This window comes from Pteropus alecto, unplaced genomic scaffold (genome assembly GCF_000325575.1).
Source record: "Pteropus alecto unplaced genomic scaffold, ASM32557v1 scaffold206, whole genome shotgun sequence".
Taxonomy (NCBI): Eukaryota; Metazoa; Chordata; class Mammalia; order Chiroptera; family Pteropodidae; genus Pteropus; species Pteropus alecto.
In genome coordinates this window covers 1,086,889-1,106,444 of record NW_006438906.1, presented here as the reverse complement: position 1 = coordinate 1,106,444, position 19,556 = coordinate 1,086,889, and the positions used below count along the sequence as shown (strand labels likewise).

Sequence of the window (19,556 nt, the reverse complement as noted above, 5' to 3'; positions counted from 1 at the left end):
CCCTTCAGCTACTCTGAGTCCTGGGCCAAGTGTACATTCAGCTCTCTGGCAAAGGGCTTCAGCTTCTCCTGCAAGTCACTGCATCAGTGAGCTTGGAGACGGTGAAAGGAAGTCACAGGTTTCAGATTGTCCTCATGAGTTTCAGAACTCATAGGTTCTCATTTGTTCTCACAGGTTCCAATTTCCCTTACTCTCCTCTACTTCACAACCAGCTTTCCTTCCCAACTGCTGGCCTTGCTGGCCTATAAAGACTTCAGGCCCAACAACAGACACAGAGGCAAGAGAGTTGCATGGATTTCTCCCTCAACTTCCATAACTGCACAAGGTCTAATTCTTATACTAAATCCTTAATTCTTTTACTCATAGTTTTTGGCTTCTCTCATCAAACCTTATAGTAGTTTATTCAAGCCATGTGAAATGCCCAGAAGGTGGAGTGATTAGAAGCCAGAAGGCTTCACAGAAGAGGTTATATCTGAGCTGCTTCTGAAATGATGAGCAGGAGGTTACCCATATGGGGAGGGAGGGAAAAATTCTAGAGAAGAGCTGGCTTAATTGAAAGGGCAAAAAGGAGTTCTTCCTTTCTAGAACAACTGTCCTGTCCATGGTTCTAGAGCATAGGTAGGAAGAAAACATCTGATCCTAGCTCTTGATCCTAGCTCTTTCGATCCTATTGAGGTGAACCGTTGCTCATTGGTATCTACTGAGATACATTTTTGCTAGGGCGTGCCCTTGTCATTACCCTAAGTCCCTTCCCCATAGGAAAACATTGGCCTGCTCCCCTCTCCCCATTGGCTCTACATGGCCACCCCAAGCCTGTCTTTCTTGGCTCCCTCATGCAGGTATCTTTGTTTCCCTATGCTGTATTGGTGATGGCAGTGGTGTGGAGGAATGCTCTGGGGATTCCTGTCAGGGCACTGTGCCCTCTAGTCTTGGATCCCTAAGCTTATCTAGGGGTTCTAACATTAATTGCAGGATTCCTCCTGGGGCAGGGGTAAGATGCCCTACAGTTAGTTATAACTTGCTAAAACTTTCTGAGCATCTTGATGAGGTGCAGGCGGTGGGTGGGTAGGGACATGGGATCAGGTACCCATTTCCACCTAAACCTGGAATCAATAATTTGAAATCTTTGTTCACCAGTTTTGTGGTAACAGGGTGCTTCTTTCTGGCTTCCAGAATGGGTAAAGTTCTCAGCATAAATAGGGAGGCCAGGGAAATAGAACACAATGTTTAATAAAAACCTGCTACCACTTTACATATGAATTTTTAAACTCAAATGGGATCGCAGTATACATACTTTTCTAAACCATACTTTTTTTACTTAGTATGTCTGAAAATCTTTTTACAAGCAGCACATTTGGCTCTATGTCATTTTTTATGGCTTCATAATATTCTATAATATAGGCTACTGTACTATATTTAACTATTCCCATACTGATGTATATTTGTTTCTGCCTTTTATCCGATATTGCAAACAAGGTTATGATGAACATCCTTTTGAGTGCATCTTAAACGTATATTTCCATATGGTTTAGTGCCTAGAAATGGAATTGCTGGATCTAAGAGAATGTGCTATGTTTTTTTAAAATTATAACCAAATTGCCCTCCTACAGGTATATACTAATTTACTCTCCCACCAACAGTATATGAGAGCACAGACCATTTCAAAAACCCATTTTGAGATGATTTCCAATCGTTAAAACTCTCACTACAGGTTTAGAAAGGTTTGGAAAGGTCACAGTGTTCTGTATGTTTTTTTGGTAAGGAACCACTATTCCCTAGAACTGCAGTCTCCAACCTTTTTGGCACCAGGGACCAGTGCTCCTATGAGAATCTAATGTCTGATGATCTGAGGTGGAGCTGAGGCGGTGATGCTGGTGCGGGAGAGTGGCTGCAAATACAGATGAAGCTTCGCCAGCTTGTCTGCCACTCACCTCCTGCTGTGTTCCTAACAGGACAGGACCGTTACTGGTCCACAGCCTGTGGGTTGGAGAACCCTGCCTTAGATATTACCATCTGTTGTCAGTCCTGAGAATTGCCCTGGAAGAGGTTTCAGTTTGGGTCTGATTTTTATGTCTTTGATAGATGCAAGCTCATTTTGATTAATAATCAACAAGGGACCATCAGCTCCTACCCCAGCCACCCTCTCTGCATCAGTTCTGCTATCCATGAGTACCAGCTCTTTTTTTGGTCCTGGAATCTTGCAAGTGAGGCCCTGCTGACTGGCCTCTTCCTGTGTGAGCCGCCGTCCCAGGCCTTCACTGCATTTGAGATACCTGGCTTTCTTTCAGTTCTGCAATCCTATCTCAGGACCTTTGCCCATGCTGTTCCCAACACCTGAAGCACACTTCTCACCCCTTTCCCTTTGCCAGTTTACCTTTTACTCATCCTTTATATCTCTGCTCAAACATCCCTTCTTTCAAGAATCCTTCCTTGGTCCCTTCGATAATGTCAGGTTACCCATGACACATTTTTCCTTTATAGCACATACCTATTGCCAATTATTTTTTAATTTGCTTAATTATTTAATTAAAATATGCCTCTCCCACTGGAATATAAACTGCATGAGATGAGAGCAAAGGCCTAGAACATCACTTAGTACGTAGTAGGTGTTCAATAAATATTTGTTGAATAAACAAATGACAAATTTTTCTTTAGCAGGCCTTACACGAAAGAGCTTCCATATTTTTGTTACCTTGATTACATGTCCCCCTTCAGATGATGAATCTTTTTTCACTTCATATATTTCTACTCTTCTTCCATTCTGTGTTTTGTTGTTGTTGTTGTTGTTGACTTTTTTTTTTAATGGAAAAAAGACTACATGAAGTGGAAAAGACTAAAAATCTTTAGTCTTTATTGTATTTTTTATTATAAAATTAATAAATGCCTTCTGTAAATTTCCAAACAGTACAGAAATATATGGAATAGAAAATGAAGGTCTCCCCATAATCTCACTCTTGAGAACTATTAATGCTGTGTATCCTTCCAGACATTTTTATATGCATATTGAAATCTATTTATATGTCAGGCACTGTTCTCAGCACTTTAGAGAAGTCATGTACATCCTCACAGCAACCCTTTGTGGTAGAATCGTTATTATCCTGTCTTACAGATGAGGAAACTGAAGCTTAGGAACTAATCACACAGTGGCAGAACCAGAACTTGAACCCAGCCTCCAGATTCACACTCTTGACCACTATGCTAGTTTGTCTCTGATGAAGCGGGAAAGAGACTTTCTATTATGTGTGCCCTTTTGAACTTTGAATTTTGAACCATGTGAATGTATAACATTCTAAAATATGGATAAAAGACTAAAAAAATCAAAAACAAAAGTATTTAGTACATCAAACTACTCTTCCTAAGTGACTCCTCTGAGCCATCAGATATCACATTTACAGGTCTCTTTGCTCCAGAGACTCAGGCTGGAGGCCAAGGGAAATGAGATTGTAGATTCAGTAATAATGTACTGCCTCTCTCCCATTCCCAGCATCTCCCCAGTTTCAGTGAGTTTGCTTCCAAGGATCTCCAGTCTCTTAGCACACACTCATTAGCCCTGTGTTTTAGCAGAGAGACCTGGAAGAGTTGGAATTGAGCCACGCTGACAGTGGGGACAGGGTCTCGCAGTTACACACACAGGCCTATCTCAGATTGGCCCTTGACATGCTGCCTTTTCTGTAGGTGCTGAAGTCCCTTTTAGCTGGGTCTATGCTATACCCCAGCACCAGAGTGTTGTCCCCCAGTGTGAATAGTACTGCTTTGTGTAACTTCCCAATGTCCCACATCTTTATTAAATCCACAGACAGACCATGGCCCTGAGAGCATGTGGCTTGATCATCTTCCGAAGACGCCTCATCCCCAAGGTGGACAACACTGCAATTGAGTTTCTACTGCTGCAGGCATCAGATGGCATTCATCACTGGACTCCTCCTAAAGGTACAAGGCCAGAGGTGCTGGCTTTTGGGGAGATGCTAAGCGTTACTCAGAAATCCACCCTGCCAGGCCCCCCATAAGTCTTGCTTCCCAGTGACTATGCAGCAGGAGGTAGGGTAGGTAGGAGCACTTGATCCTTTCTACATTCAAGGTCTCCATGCCAGGCCAGAGCAGAGGTGGAAATGGAACTCTGTGACTGAATCTCAGGACAGAAGCATCACCTGGGGTGGGTGGGTGGGTGTGTGTGTGTGTGTGTGTGTGTGTGTGAGAGAGAGAGAGAGAGAGAGAGAGAGAGAGAGAGAGAGAGAGAGAGAGAGAGAGAGAGAGAGAGAGAGAGAGAGAGAGAGAGAGAGAGAGAGAGAGAGAGAGAGAGAGAGAGAGAGAGAGAGAGAGAGAGATTCAACAGAGTGCCAGTCTCTGTGATAAACAGCTGAGGAGAAAAGACACTAGGCTGGGCATTGGGGTCCTCGCAGTCAAGTCATTATTGGGCTACAGGTCAGGAGCCCAGAGTGAATAGTTCCCAGACAGAAAGGATCAGGACTTCAAAAGGGAGTGGGGTGAGGGAGGGATGAACAAGAATCCAGAGGTGGAGGAAAACAAGGAAATGAGAACAGGAAATAAAATTTGCACATTTGAGTTTCACTAGGGAAAAAACAAGGTGAAAAAAAGGGACAGAAGTGTCATAAATACTATGAATAGGAATATTCATTCACACTTATCTCCTGACCACCTAAGTCACACTGCATGGTACCTCTCTCTGAAAGATTTCAAAGGACTCTTCAGAATTTTTTCCTGCTTGGGCCTAAGGGAGAAGTTACCCTATTAATATTGATGGGAAGAACGCTGAATAGATGATGTTGGGAAGGGTATGCTCAGAGACCCCCATATACTTCTAAAGGAAGGTGACATCCCGGATCAGTCATCTCTGTCACCACCAGCATCCCTCCTGCCTTCTTCCCTTGATGCATTACCTACCAGTCTTTTTGTACATGGCTATATGAGGTGCTATATGGAGAAAATTCTCCAGAAGCCATGAGCTAGAATGGATTTTTAAGTCCAAACTGCTGATTGCTTTCTTTCAGAGCTGTGCAGCAGCAGCTGACTCAGGGCACTGCTATGAAGACCCCTGGGAAGGAGGAGGGCTAAGATATAGCCCCATCTCCAAACCAAGAAGGGGACAGCTAAGAATTCCTGCTCTCCATGAGCTTCTGAACCAGGAGGCCTCCAGCAACTTGCTGGAGCCATGTGTTGACAGAGGCTGCCAGACCCCTCCCAGTCCTTCTTGGCTCCTCTGGGCAAGCTGAGAATGTGCAGGGAGGGCCTAGAGGCAGAGCTGAGGCCTGCTTCAGTCTGCAGAGCTTCAGGTTCTCCTACAACAGTTTCTTGGCAGCTGTCTGCTTAGTTTTGGGTCTTGCCAACAAATTCTCTTAGAACTTTTTCTCAGCTTGTCCTTAGTCTAAGTTCCCATCAGGACTTTCCCTGTGAAACTGGAATCTGGTCTTGCTCAGTTAGAAAGATGAAAACAATTTGGAAGAGCCTTGATAGCTACTTGGAAACAGCTGCTGGTGCTGCAGTGCATGGTTTTGAGCCTGTCTGTTGGCCCTGGGACTTCGGAGACCAACTGTAGACAGTGTTAAGTCCTTACTGTGGATTGTAGGCAAAGTGCTCCCTCTTCAGCCAGCTCCCATCTGCCAAGAAGGGACTGCTTCTCCTTGGGAAAATCACTTGAAGGTCTCCAAGGGAAAGGTCTCCCTGAAGATATGGGATGAGGAGAGTTCCAAAGAGCAAGAAAGCAGAAGTCTGAGGGGGGCCATCTCGCTCACCATCAAAGAGCAGTATTCTAGACCAGACTTGCCAAACACATGGTCTGTTTCACTCTCTGCAGAGAAGATGGGGTGGGGAGGAGGAGTTTCCTAGACACCACAGAGCCAGACAGTCCATATCTGCCCTGCACTCCATTCCTAGGTATGTTAGGATGTTGCCACTCTCTAGGCTCTCTTTAGCCTAGCAACAGCTAGAAAAGTCACCAGAGATCCCATCTTTAAATCATCTAACCTGGAAAATTTAGCTTTTTTGAAGATTATCTGATCGTCCTCTCCTTCTTTTCTCCTAACCAGGCCATGTGGAACCAGGAGAAAATGAATTGGAAACAGCCTTGCGGGAGACTCAGGAGGAAGCAGGCCTAACAGCAAGCCAGCTGACCATTATTGAGGGGTTCAGAAAGGAGCTCAATTATGTGGCCAGGAAGAAGCCTAAAACAGTCATCTTCTTGCTGGCGGAGGTGAAGGACTACGACGTGGAGATCCGCCTCTCCCATGAACACCAAGCTTACCGCTGGCTGGGGCTGGATGAGGCCTGCCAGTTGGCTCAGTTCACGGAAATGAAGGCAGCACTCCAAGAAGGACACCAATTTCTCTGCTCCACAGTGGCCTGAGCTGCCTGAAACAGAGTAATTTGCCTCAGTAGGATCCTTGAGGGCCTTCTGAAATGAACCCACCTTCAGCTCCAAGGAAGGTTGTTCTAGTCTTTGACTCATCATAGCAAAGAGTAGATCGGTTAGTAAAATAAGCTGAGGACTCTCAGAGGAGAGCAAGCAAAAATCTTAGCTGGGTAGAAAGAAAGACAAAGGAGGAGTTAAAAAAAAGGCCAATAAGTGCATCCTTGTACTTAATAAATTTCAAGCAGAGATCTGTTCTTCTAACCTGTTGTATTTATTTCTTGGACCCTTGCCCTTGGGGACAAGAACGCTAAAGTGAATGGAGCACTGACCTTAGCCAGAGGGAATCCTGTGTCCACACATGGTACTCCAGAGAAGCTAAGGGAGGCAGGGGAGTCAGAATAGGAGAGACCCAAAACTGCCAGGGTCATTCTCCTGCCTCTGGAACTCCAAGCCCTCTCACCCCACCCTTTCCAGTGTACCTGAGACTTTGTGACCTGTAGTCGGACAGGATGTACAAGCGAGTGGAACTGGAACACAGGAATGGGATCTGTTCTAGTCACTAATGTATCTCTCCTGGCACCAGGAACATATATTGTGGGTGCTCATTAAATATTTTCTAAAATAATTAGAGACCCAGGGAACTTTGGGACATAGCCTAGATCACAACAGAGAAAAGAAGGACAGGCAACCCTGGGCCACCAGGTCAGTGACATGTGTACTCCAACCTCTTGGCCCAGTTCTGCCTCCCAGAGTCAGCATGGGCCTCGTCAGCATGACTAAGGTCACTGGCAAGAGGCTGGCAGGCCCCGGCTTGGGGAGCCCCTGCTGGGCCACCCAGCAGCCCCGTCACTACACATGTGCACTTCTCGCCTGCAGCTGCTTTCTCAACCTTTAACAGGCCCTCATTATTGTTTTTTCTCTCTTTCCACCTACTCCCTTTCTCCACAAGTCAACTATAAGACTCAGAGGCTCAGGAGTTGGGTCTCAGCCCTCTTTTCCCTTGCTACTAGGACTCAAGGAATTCAGGGCAGGTGTTAGATCATACGGCCCTTCCAGGAGCTGTTAGCAGCTGGATTCATGTGGATTTTATTAGAGCGTTGTTGCCCAATGAAGTGCAGAAGATTGGATAGGAAGGGGTACTGGCAAAGGTCAATCTGGATTACCAGGGTCAAGAACTGCCACCCCCCAGAGGAAGGAGAGAGAAGTCGCCCAGGTCTTAAGCAGGCTTCCAGATGTTTTCAGTCACTGGTTCTCCGTGCAGACAGGGCAAAAGTACTAGCGAACAGGATCTTGGAGCACCGCCAGGGACCTGAATGGTTTTGTTCCTCACCCCTCTGAGTAGCATTCTGAAGGAGGCCTGCTGCAGGAAGTTTTTGGAGCTTAATGTTCTCTCTCTAGGCCAGCAGGGACCACATCCCATTGATTTAATAAATGCCTGCTGGGCAGTGGTGCCAAACCACAGACTAGCTGCCTCCTAACAAGGGCTGGCCAGCCCTGTGCTCTCAGCCTGGGAGGCTGTGGAATCTTAAGATGCTAAGACCTCATATGTCAGAGTTAGAAGGGACCTGGAAAATGACCTGATTTTGCTGCTTGTTTTTCTAGTTGGGGAATTGAGGCTTAAGAAGGTAGATGGCCCTGGAAGTTGCCTATATGTGGGGTACTTTGAAGATGAGGTGCCAGAGGGAAAACTCTGCATTCGAATATCTTGTATAGTGTTGGGGTCATTCCTCCAGACCTTACAGAATTTTTCATTAAAACAGGTACTTTGGAGAATGGGGAGGCATAAATTATATTCATTTGCTCACATTGCAGGGAGAATTGACAGCAGGGTGGGACCAGGGCATGTTATGGGAGGTGGATAAGGGTGGGAGAGAGTGGAACTGAGACTGGGATGTGGCAGGTGAGTAGACTTTGTCATCATCACCACTTTGCTTCTGGCCGGCTGGAAGTTCAAGAGCTATGGGGCTAAGACTTCAATTTCCTCTTCAATCTTAGACCCTCTGAGCTCCAGAGTATCTCCTTCTGGAAGCTTTCCCTAATAACTACCCATCCTATAAACACCATCCTGTTTCCTCACCTGTACCTGAAGAGCTTCCTCTTGGAACTCTACCTGTTCTCCCCACTGCCACTTCCATCAACCCAGGGTGAAGAAACATCCAATGGACTTATCCCCACAAGGGTGGTCTTAAGTTGCCCCCTCCCAGGGACATTTAACATGCTCTGGACAACCAACATGTCCCTTTGACCCCCAAAGCACCACCTTACACCCCCACAGTAGGCACTTGTTTGCTGGATTGAAGATCCAAAGGAATGAAGGTAGCTTTTAATGGTAGTTTTAATGGTAGAATTTCAAGTGACATACTTGTGGGGGTATAGGACCCCAGCTGGGAAGCAGAGGCTAACTTCATGTGTCCAGCCTCTGCCCCACCTTGTCTTCTGTAGAGGAGGGCTGTGCCAGCCCCGCTGCTGTGCCAGCCCCGCTGCTGTGCCAGCCCCGCTGCTGCCCACTTGAGGCTGTAGGTGCCCAGAGACCTGCTTTCTGCCTTTCCCTCAAGCCGCCCCGCCTTTGCTTCCCTTCTTACTCCACCTCCTACTCAGGATTGTGTAATAGGAAATTCCCAACTGGGCTCCCTAAGGAGGGGAAAGGGGGCTAGGGAGGGAAAAACAGCACAGGATACAGAGTACAGAGCACAACCTCTTCCCGTTCTTCAGACTGGGAACTCTCAAGGACAGGGCCTCCTCCTCTTCTGTCTCATTCTTCCCTCAACCTTACCTCCAGTCAAACTCAGGGCTTGCCACATAGGACCAAGGATTCTCCCCTCCCCTAATAGGTGATGGGGGTCAAAAGGTAAAGACTTCCAAGTATAAAATGAATAAGTCCTGAGGATGTAACGTACAGCATGGTGACTATAGTTAATAACACTGGATTGCATTATTTGAAAGTAGCTAGGAGAGTAGATCTTGAATGTTTTCATTACAAGAAAAAAATGTATGTTGACAAATATTAACTGGACTTACTGTGGTGATCATTTTATAATACATACATACATCGAATCATTACATGGTATACCTAAAACTAATACAATGTCTTGTCGATTATAGCTCAATTTAAAAAAAGAAGAATTCAGCCTCTGTTTTCCCCTATATTCCATTAAAATGATGAAGTACATTTTTTTAAAAAAAAGCATTCTTCCCTCTGCTCAAGCTGCTGGAAAGATCCTTAGGCATAATGAAGTAAATAGCCTTAAGATAAAAACCAGGTTGTTCTTTGGGAGCTGGAGTATGCCAGAGAGGGGAGGGTGTCCGTCAGCAGAACTCCCACTGAGTCAGACAATGGCAAGAAAGGAAATCACTCAATTGCCACAGTGGATTTCTTCAAGGCAGAGTCCAGGCAGGCCACCCCTCACAGCGATGGGCTGTGCAGCTATTCCCAGAATGGAAGGTAGTATTTCTTCAAATGCTTTTCAAAATATGTTCATATGTACATGTGTGAGAGCAAAACAGAAACAGAAAAGTGAGGATTCAGGTCTTGAACACCAGAGCTGGATTTTTTTCATAAGTGACGTAATTGAATTTCGGAAAGAATTCCTTGGCTGCTAACTGGATTGGATTGAAGGGTCCAAGAGTAGAAAGAGTTAGGAGGACACTGCAGATGTCCAGGCTCGAAGTGATAAGGTGTGACATAGGGTAGTGGCCAAGGGATGGAGAAGTCAAGATTGGTTTTGGACTTGAGGAGGGGACAAGGGACAAGAAATCTCAGTGAGGGTAACTATCAGAATTAGACTTACTCTGGAGCCAGCCAGGGTGAGAGACACTTTACCCAGATCTGGGGGAACAAGGGCAAATACCTATCCAGAAAATTCACATCTCAGCCTTAGAGAAAGGGCTTTGCCAGGGCTCAGCTGATTCATATGGTATTGGAAGGGAAACTGAGGCAGACAGACCCTCAGGGTGCACACAGTCACAGAATGAGGGCATTAGGCCCTAGTCCTAGATTTTCTGCAGTGACCAGTCAGTCTCTCCCCATTATCCTAGAGAAGGGAGTTCCATTCCTTTATATCAGCTCCCCCACCACCAATAACCAGCCCAGGGGAAAAGGGGAGACCAATGAGGAATTCCAGCCATGACAAAGCTGCTAAAATCTTCATGAAGGAGGGGCAGCCTCCACCCCAATCCAAATATGCAGAGAGAGAGAAATAAATTTTGAATGCATAAGAGGTATTAGCAGGGATGGGAGGTTGGACAAGGCTGGAAAGGGCCAAAGTTCCTGGCATCTCGGGGAATAGGGGTAGAAGTAGCTTCCAGTCTAGTTCCATCCTCTTCTGTCGTTAAGACAGCTCTTTCTCACAGTTTTTGCCATTCCAGCCTCACTCCCACCCCAACTTCTTGAACCTCATTTGTTTGGCATCAGTGGGGGAAGGGGAAACATTCTTGGTCTAGAACCAGGACCATTGGGTGGCAGCTTTAGACACACATTTCAACTGGCTCCTTATCCTTAGAGGTATATAGGCCAGGGATGGACCATGTTGTTGACAGGTAGGTGAATGCTGAGTGGCAGATTCTAGGCATGTGGATGTAGGATACCAAGTTCCAGTCAGTGTTGGTTATTGATAGCCTGTGTGACTTCAAGCCAAAGCCCTCCTCCTCCCTTAGTGCTTCAAATTGTTCATCTGTGCTTTTGTGAATAATGAGGCCAATGGAAGAAGCAAGGCTAGAAACCAGATCACAAACCAAGGACCAATGTGCTGGAATTCAACCAGGGCACTCCTCCCTTTGGCCCTGACTCCATACAGTAGACATGCTCAGTAGACATGGTGTGCCCCTCCCCCATCTAGGCTGTAAAACACTGCTGCCTGCCCTCAGTGCCCTTCTAAAGGGTGCTCCTCCACCTCCCTGCCAGGTTACTTAGGCCTTACAGATTACTTTATCCCTCCCCCTTCTATTTCAGACAGCAAACACTGCTTGGTCCTGGGCTCTCCAATAGTACTTTCTGCAACTGTAGAAATGCTCCATAATCTGCACTGTTAGCCACAAGTCACACATGTCTTTTGAACACTTGACATGTTAGTATGCCAGAAGAACTGGGTTTTAAATTTTGTTTAATTTTAATAATTTTAAAAATTAAATTTAAGAAGCCGCACGTGGCTTGTGGCTATCATATTGGACAACACATGTTCTTGGCAGAGCTTTTCTTTGTTCCTTGTTTATAATAAGAGTTAATAGGAGTTACCATTCATTGAGCACTTAATCTTTGCCAAGTTTTGCATAAGTGCGTTATAGACATGTCTCAATGAATCCTAGAAATTCCATTTTAAAGATGAAGAAACCAAGGTTTGAGAGGTTAGGTAAACTGGCTTTAAGTTGCATAAAAAGTTGGAGGGCCATTCAAGTGTGAGTCATGCTCTCCAGCCTCTTAGGGAACTTTCCAGGACCCAGCCTGAGTGTCCTTCTTCTACAATCACTCCATAGCACATGTTTGGGCACCAGGGCCTGGGGAGGCTCATCGTTGTGTTCTGATTGGTATATTCTCTTAACAAAAAGAAGAGAGAAGCTAATTCCATTACTCTCCATCTCATGGAGACCGAGAAATCCTGTCTCCCAACATCCCACCTTCAGATATCTCTTCTCTTGCCTTTTTCCTGGATCACAGTGTTCGTTGGATCACAACTCAGACCTCAAATGGGTGCTATATACAAAGGTTTGGGAAGAGTGTGTCACATGTAGGCCCAGAGGAAGCTAGTTGCGCTGGGAGCTTGGGCCTGGAAAAATCCTTGTCATTTTCAAGCAAGAAAACAAGAAATAGTATTATAATAGCTACCTTTTATTGAGCACCTACTCGTGCCAGGCACTTACTTTACATACATCTGTGCTTAAAATTCCCAAAACAATCTGGGAGGTAGGTAGGCATTATTATCACCATTTTACATATAAGGAAACTGAGGCTCAGCAAGTTTAAGCAGCTTGCTCAGGGTCACACAGCTTGTAGATGAGTAGTAGAATCAACATTGGAGATGGGCGTCTGGAAGTGTCCTTAAACTTTCATTAGGCATTCTTCATACTGAGAAAATAGGATGGAGGGGTAGGCAAAGGGATGCATTCCTTAGGCTGTGAGTTCTGTTGTCTAAGCTGTTGAGAGAAGCTAAGCCCTTCCCTGTTTCCCACCTATCCCCTCTGGCAAGCCACGCCTTTCCCAGATTCAGCTGCAAAGTCAGGAAAAACTCACTCTGGCTGAGACTGTTCTTAGAAAGGGAAATGGCGGATGTGTGCATGTAGTTCAGATGCTCAAGCACACCACCACAAGAATAAGAACATTACTCCTTTTTAGGCCACACCCCTGCCATGTGTGCAGGGAGTGAGGCAGCAGAGGAATCTTGAAAGGGCTGTTTATTTCCTACCAGAATCCGGGAGACATCACTTGGGAGGAGGGCAATTTAACAAGCAAAGCCTCAAATTTGTTCCCAGCCCCCTCCCTCCAAGCTCATCTAGCCCCAGGGGTGCTATGTTCATTCAGTAGATCCAGGGACACAGGGTGCCTCTTTCTCTCTCTCCTTCACAAAGACACACACACACACACACACACACACACACACACGTTCTTGAGTTAAGGCACCAAGTTTAGCCTGCATGGCCTTGCAAGTCTTTGCCCATCAGGCAGTGGCCTTGCCCCAGGGTTGAGCCCATGTGAGTATACAGAAGAATTAGTGCAGTGTTAGGAGTCTTCACAGATGGGGGACAATGATGATGGCTTTGTGCTGAGCCCAGTTCTCCTATCTTATGGGACCTCTTGCCTCCTTGTCAGTTGGCCAAGTATCCCCATCCATCCTTGCCAGCTGGGGTGGGACCAGGTTAGTCACAGTTCAGGCCAGTGCTGGGAACTCAGGGCCTGGCTTCCAGCTCCAAGAATGTGCCCTTTCTAAGTGTGGCAGGGGGCTATTTTGAGACCTTAAAGGGGATCAAGTCCCCACTTCAGAAGGACAAAAATGGCCACTCAGGCCAGGATGGCAGGTGAGGTTTCTCTTTGTGCTTTTAAAAATCAACCACATATAACAGGAAGAGCACTGACTTTTTTCCTCTGAGCTCACTCACTTCTCCTTCCCAGGTTTCTTCAGATTGGAGTGAGTGTAGAGAGAAAGGGGGCTGTTAGGATTGTGCCTTGGAGTGGGAGGTTGCTTCAGTGACTCTCCCCTGGCCTTACAGGAGCTGGGTTGAGCACATATATGTCAGCACTCACTTACTGGGTGGTACAGAGGTAAGTACTTTCTGGGGATACACGATGTGACTATGATTCAGGGTTAAAGGCCTGCATGAAGACTGGGATTGGGGCTGTGGGGTTCCTGGGTCCTGGTCTGGTTCAAGATGCCCAGATAAAGTAGGCCACCTCATCTAAGTCGACAGGGTAATCGGTGAGCAGAACTGGCGTCTTGTCGAAAAGCTCACCCTTATAGCTGCGCCACTTGCCCGCGGGCAGGTAGACGTCGCGTTCTTGCTTGCCAGGCTCCAGTACCGGAGCCACCAGCAGTGTGTCCCCAATAAGGAACTGAGAGTCGATGCGGTGCGCAGTCTCATCGCCTGGTGCGATCCACCAGAGGGGGCGCACGATGGGGTCACCAGTGTCAGTGACCTCACCAGCCAGCTCAAGCAATAGCGGTGCCACTAGCGAGGCCCTCAGTGCAGCGAACTTGTGCGCAATGGCCACCACTTCAGAGTCATATTGCCAGGGCGGGATTGAGAACTGCATAGCGGGCATGAAGGCGGCCACCTCCAGCCAGCGCACGTAGAGTTCGCGTTCGGGCACATCACCGCCGCCTGCTATGCGCTCAGGCACTACGTTGCCACCTACCATATCTGGCAGGATGAACGGGTAACCCAGCATGCTGACGGTGAGCACTGCAGGGATGAGCGAACGCAGCCCCAGATCGTAGCCCCACACCGAGTCGCGGTCCACCAGGCGGAAGAAACATGAGATGTTCTGTGACTGGTAGCCCACACGGACCTCTGCCAGCGAGAAGAAGGGCAGCGCCATCTCGGTGTAGCGCCTGCTCCATATGCTGGGGTCTGGCAGGGGCCTGTAGGTGCTGAAGTCCGGTGGCAAATAGCTGACCTCACCGGCATCGAACTTGAAGGAGGCCACTGCATAGCGCGAGCGCAGCCTCCGCAGGTGCCCCTGGAACCAGTCACGGGCTTCGGGATGCGTGAAGTCGAGCACCGCTCCAATACCATTCCACCAGCGCACTAGCGCGGGCAGCCGGCCAGTGGGTTCACGCACGAACAGCTCGCGCTCCACACCCTCGCCAAAGGATGATGAATTGTAGTTGACAAATGGGTGCACCCAGAGAGTGACCTGAAATCCAGCGTTACGCAGGCGACGGAACATGTCACTAGCATTGGGGAACTTGGCCTCATCGAAGTCGAAGTCACCATAAGCAGGTGTATACATGTCGTCGATTTCCAAGTGGCTGCTGTTGAAGCGGTGCTGGCGAATCTGCTGGGCAAAACGCTGTACCTTTTCCTGGTCCACCGCGCGCCCGTACAGCACCCATGTGGACCAGATGGGGTCTCGGAAGGTCTCGGGAGCTGGCACTCTCGATGGCTTGTTGAAATAGCGCCGCACCATGTACTTGTGTATGGAGGTGACATCTGAGCCAACGCACACGCGGTAGCTGAGCTCTGGCACAGCAGCACGGCCAGCTGGTGGCTTATAGGGAGTGTCGTGGTAGCGCGCCTGCAGCCGCAGTGAGCGCTCCGTGCTGTTCCAGCCCAGGTGAAAGGGTACTGAGTCATTGACCTTGATGGCAGCGGCACGTGAGGACAGCCAGTAGCGCTCTAGGATGCCTCCGAAAGCCGAGTCAGAGGAGTAGACGTCGCTGGTGACGAAAGGCTGTGGCTCCTGCTGGCCTTCAAGGCGGATTGGCCAGTGCTGGGTCCTCATCTCAGCGCCACCGTACCAGTGCGCCGCTGCGTCTCCCAGGAACATGGCATGCTCCACAGCGCGCCCCGGTGCCGCCTCCTCCCAGCGCACACGGTAGCACATGACTGTGTCCTTGGGCCGCACAGTCTGGATGAAGAAGTGCAGCGGACGGCCATCGGCTGTGCGAGAGCAGCCCAGAAGGGCGCCGTCGCGGCTACAAGAGTCGAGGTCTAGCGCGCCAGAGCGGAAGGCCAGGCGGAAAACCTGCTCGCCCTTCTGGTTGCGGATGGAGAAGCCGCCAAGGTTGAGGTCCAGCAACTCGGCCCGCAGACGTTCTGCCTTGCGTAGAGAGGCGCTATAGTAGCACCAGGCCACAACTGCCGCCAACACTAGCAGCAGCCCTAGCACCGTGGAGCCCAGCAGCGGCTTCAGCTCTTTGGATGGCTTGGGCTTGACAGGTGTGAAGTTGTCAGGCAGGAAGGCGTACATGGCTGTGGCTGAGAGGGCCTTGGGGCTTTTACGGCCTGTGTGGCTCCCAGGGCGGCGGCTGCGGGGGTAGGCCTGGTTCTTCTCCTGAGAGTTTTCAGGCATCAGCCCTCAGTTAAGGAAGGAGCGGGCAGTGGGGCCTCCTGACAAAGCCCATCTGAACCTGACCTGCCAGAGTCTGGAAGGGGAAGAGAGAGGTGGAACTGACCTCATTCCATAGTATTTCCATTTGCTGCAGCAAGAAAGAAGAAATGTATACTTTGGGAAGGTGTATTCTGGGACATAAAGGCATGACAAGTGGCAAAGGTGAGACTTACTGGGACAATCTGTGTCTTATCCACCCTTTCTCGGGCTCTAATGCTTGCCAAAATTAGTCAGGACTCTGAATGGGGAGGACAGATGGCATGAATCTTATTTTCATGGGAAAGAAACAAACCCAGACAGGGTCAGGGAGTTGTCCAGATCACAGAAAGTCAGGCCTTCCCAATCACACATGGGGAGAGATCTGGAGACTGCCTGGTTTCCTAGAGATGTGGCCATGGTGGGAGAGGGGGGAATAATCCAGTCATCTCTTTTAATAGGGCAGTAAGCTGGCTTTCCTGTCTCCAAAAGGGGAGAGGAGAGAAAAGGGAGGAACAGTTCAGGCATGGAATTTAATCTCAAGTCAGAAGCCAGATTAAATCTAGAGATTAGATCAGTCCTAGGACCTAGTTTGAAGGGAGAAAGGTATTAGGACTGGGTTCAGGAGCCTGGCTTGGGGCTATAGTGGCTTCTCAGATCTCCCCGTCTTTGCCCTCAAATTCCAACCGGCTCTCAGCCATTGTTCACCAAGTCCATTTCCCTGCCCACCTTCCTGCTCTGCTCCCAGAACCACATCTGTGGGCCAGCTACCACTTGGCTTTGGCTCTGCCACTCATTTACTATCCTGTGGCCCATGCACTAGTTTCTCCCTTATATTATTGCAACACTTGCCCTATAGCCCTCCCTGCCCCCAGCTTCCCCTCTCCAATGCCTTCTGCTTATAGCAACCACAGTGATCTTACTAAAGCATTTTTCAGATCACCTCTCTTCCTAGTTTAGAGAGCTGCTCATGACCCCTATGATGAAGTTCAGAAGCGTAAGCTTTGCAATTGAGGCTCAAGGCATGACATAGTCTCATCTGCCTTTCTGATTCTATTTCCTGCAAGGCCTATCCAATGACTACCAAGCTCATTCCTCACCAACCTAAATTCTTCAAGCCACCTGCTTTAGGACATTTCACCTACACCCACTTTGGACCAATGTCTTTCCCGGGCCTACCAGCTCTCCAGGGATCAGACACCACCCCTCCACCACACTATGCCCGTACACTCTGACATACAGTATGCAAAACATCCAAATATGACTGCAGGGAAACATAGACTTGGGGTGAGGTGTGTGTCACAACCTGTTGCTCAAGGCCACTGACCCTTCCTGTTTCAGCCCTCAGGGCAGAGTCCAACAAAGAAATAGCCCTAGCTAGGTACATACACAGACATACACACTGCCAGCCAGCTGGCTACTCCAGCTAGGAGGAAGGAGAGAGGGAGACTGGCAAATAGTAATTAGTCTCCTCCCAGATGCCAGTGTCTGTTTCTAAGTCCCCTGTGACTTCCCAGGAGATGCCAGAACTGTGCGGAGTCTTTACCTCCCCCACCTCTCCCATGAAGAGACGATCAAGAATGCCAATTGCAGGAAGCGCTCCTAACCACTTTCAGTTTGGCACTGCCCAATTCAAAACAATTTTTGCTCAAGTAAACTATTTAAAAAAGAGAATGCCAGGTGGAGATCAAAATTTTTATCCCAGATGTCAATATACAGCTCTTGACAATGCCCCCAACCCCAAGGTGCTATCTCAGGGCCTCTTTCTCTGTGCTCTCCCCCCACCCCTAATTCCCTAAGTTCCAGCTGGTCTGGAATAGCCTCTTATTTCCCTTCTTCTCAGTCCACACAACTTAGCTTTCAAAACTCCCCACCCAACTATGACTCCCCTTCCTGTAGGTTCAGGTTAGGAAAGCTCTCCTAGTAAAGGCAGGCAGTAGCCTTTAGCTGATGCCCTCATGCTAAGCAGAACCCAAAGAAGGCCTTAGGCGGCCCAAGCCAGACCTGCTATACATTAATATTCATTCATTTAAAACAACCAAGGCCCCATTATGGGGACTAAGGGAATAAGGGGAAAAATCCATATCTGAATAGGACCCCCTCATTCTCAAAACTTTCGTATTAAATCAGATCATTTCCAGACCCTTGGAAGCATGGAGAGGCCACCAAGTTGACCACAAAGCCTTTACCAACACTTAAGTTCTGAGAATCTTAATTTTCTAGGATTCTAAGATTCTTTAATGAAGGACAGGAGCCTACAGGCCTGGCTACCCACTTCTTGCAGGCCCTGTGTTGGTCTTTCAAATGCCACAAGAGCATCTACCCTAACAATAATGCCAAACAGGAGGCACAGTCACAGTACCCAGAGTACGTGTGAGGAAACAGCGGCACAAGCAGAAAAAGGAAATGGTTTGAAGATACCCAAGTAGCAAGATTGCCTGAATCCAAAATCCCAGCTTAACTCTCAACAGCATAAGTTTTAGGAGATGTGAGATATGGTCTGACACGCTGTCTGAATGCAGCAGAGGAAAGGAGCTTTGTGGTCAAGAGGCTGGGACAGGCTTCCATCAAGTGGGCGTGGGCATGGTGAGGCCTGTTTTACCAAAGGCTGCGCAGCTGCTTGCAGTAAGGCTTGAGGGTGGGAATAGGCAACTTTAACAGCATCTGATGCCAGGGCTGTGGGAAAAGAACTGTGGTTCCGGTAGCACTAGAGTCCTCTATAATCTGCTGCCTCTGCCATCCAACCAACCACGGGCTAATGCAGGCAGGTGGGGTCTGCCCTAGTCAAGCCTCTCCTCACTTGACCTTCAACCTTAATCTTGGCTGTCAGCCTCTAGTAGGGTATGAGGAGAGGGCCTGGCCTGGCCCAGCTGAGGGGAGGCCATTCCAAGCTGAGTCGTTTGTTGAGCACAGTTCCCAGGGGAATATGTAGAAATGTCAACGGCAACTCGATCCGACCCATCTACCTGCCCTGCTCAGCAGCGGGATCCTGGGGAATCGAGTGACTGCGCCTACAGCCTGGAATACTCCACAGCCACCCGAAGTGCCCCGCCCAACAGCTACAAAGTCCAAAAGGACAGACTGAGGTCAAGGGGCCTGTCTCCCATTGGAGATCGCGGCAACCCAGGTGTCCAGGCTCATCCCACCCAGCGATATGAGCGAAAGTTAAGAAAGTGTGCTCCCTCAAAACCCCCGAGGTCCTCTCCCTGGGATCACTCACAGCAGTGACCCCAGAAGTGGGGTTGAAGGGAGGGTCCTGCAGATCTCCACGCTAGCCGGAGTTGAGCTGCCACTGCGCGGCGCGGAGAGCTGGCTAGTTGGGGACAGCTGAGGCCTTCCCCAGGCCCCGCCCTCTGGCTGCTGGGCCACGCCCTGGTCTTTTGGTCTCGCCTTGGGAACTGGGAGCCCCGCCTCTGCCTCTTCCCGCATTGTCACGCGGACCTGAGGGCTCGCCTCTTCGCCCCACCTTCTTCCTACTGCTTGGTACCCAGCTCCCGGTATCTCAGGCCATCTGCAAGCCGGATACCTCCTGGCTCTGCCTGCACCTTCGAGCCCGCCTCCGCCGGGCCATTGCTTGCCCCCCCCTGTGGGCGGGGCTCTGCTCTAGGCCTGATGGAAAATGTAGTTCTGGAGGAAGCAGCAGCAGTTGGGGATTCTTGCGCCTCTAGGGTAAAT

General features: G+C 48.7%; 2 protein-coding genes across 4 annotated transcripts in view; one reads left to right on the top strand and one right to left on the bottom strand.

The window, feature by feature from the left end:
- Positions 1-6,628, top strand: part of NUDT2 (nudix hydrolase 2) — an 11,678-nt gene extending 5,050 nt beyond the window's left edge. For both annotated transcript variants that reach the window (XM_006916053.3, XM_006916052.3), the window contains 2 exons: positions 3,797-3,930; positions 6,045-6,628. In XM_006916053.3, the coding sequence (XP_006916115.1) occupies positions 3,804-3,930; positions 6,045-6,361 (444 nt within the window). In that variant the 5' untranslated portion in view covers positions 3,797-3,803 and the 3' untranslated portion in view covers positions 6,362-6,628. The remainder of the gene's footprint in view (positions 1-3,796; positions 3,931-6,044) is intronic.
- A 5,542-nt stretch (positions 6,629-12,170) lies between these two features.
- Positions 12,171-19,216, bottom strand: MYORG (myogenesis regulating glycosidase (putative)). 2 transcript variants are annotated; one of them, XM_015592609.2, is made up of 2 exons: positions 19,102-19,216; positions 12,171-15,993 (listed from the first exon to the last, which is right to left on the bottom strand). In XM_015592609.2, exon 2 carries the CDS (start codon positions 15,864-15,866, stop codon positions 13,719-13,721), a length of 2,148 nt encoding a protein of 715 aa, XP_015448095.1. In that variant the 5' UTR covers positions 15,867-15,993; positions 19,102-19,216; the 3' UTR covers positions 12,171-13,718. The 2 variants fall into 2 exon arrangements, with proteins under 2 accessions (XP_015448095.1, XP_006916113.1); XM_006916051.3 differs by having other exon boundaries at positions 12,171-15,939.
- Positions 19,217-19,556: the final 340 nt, after the last annotated feature.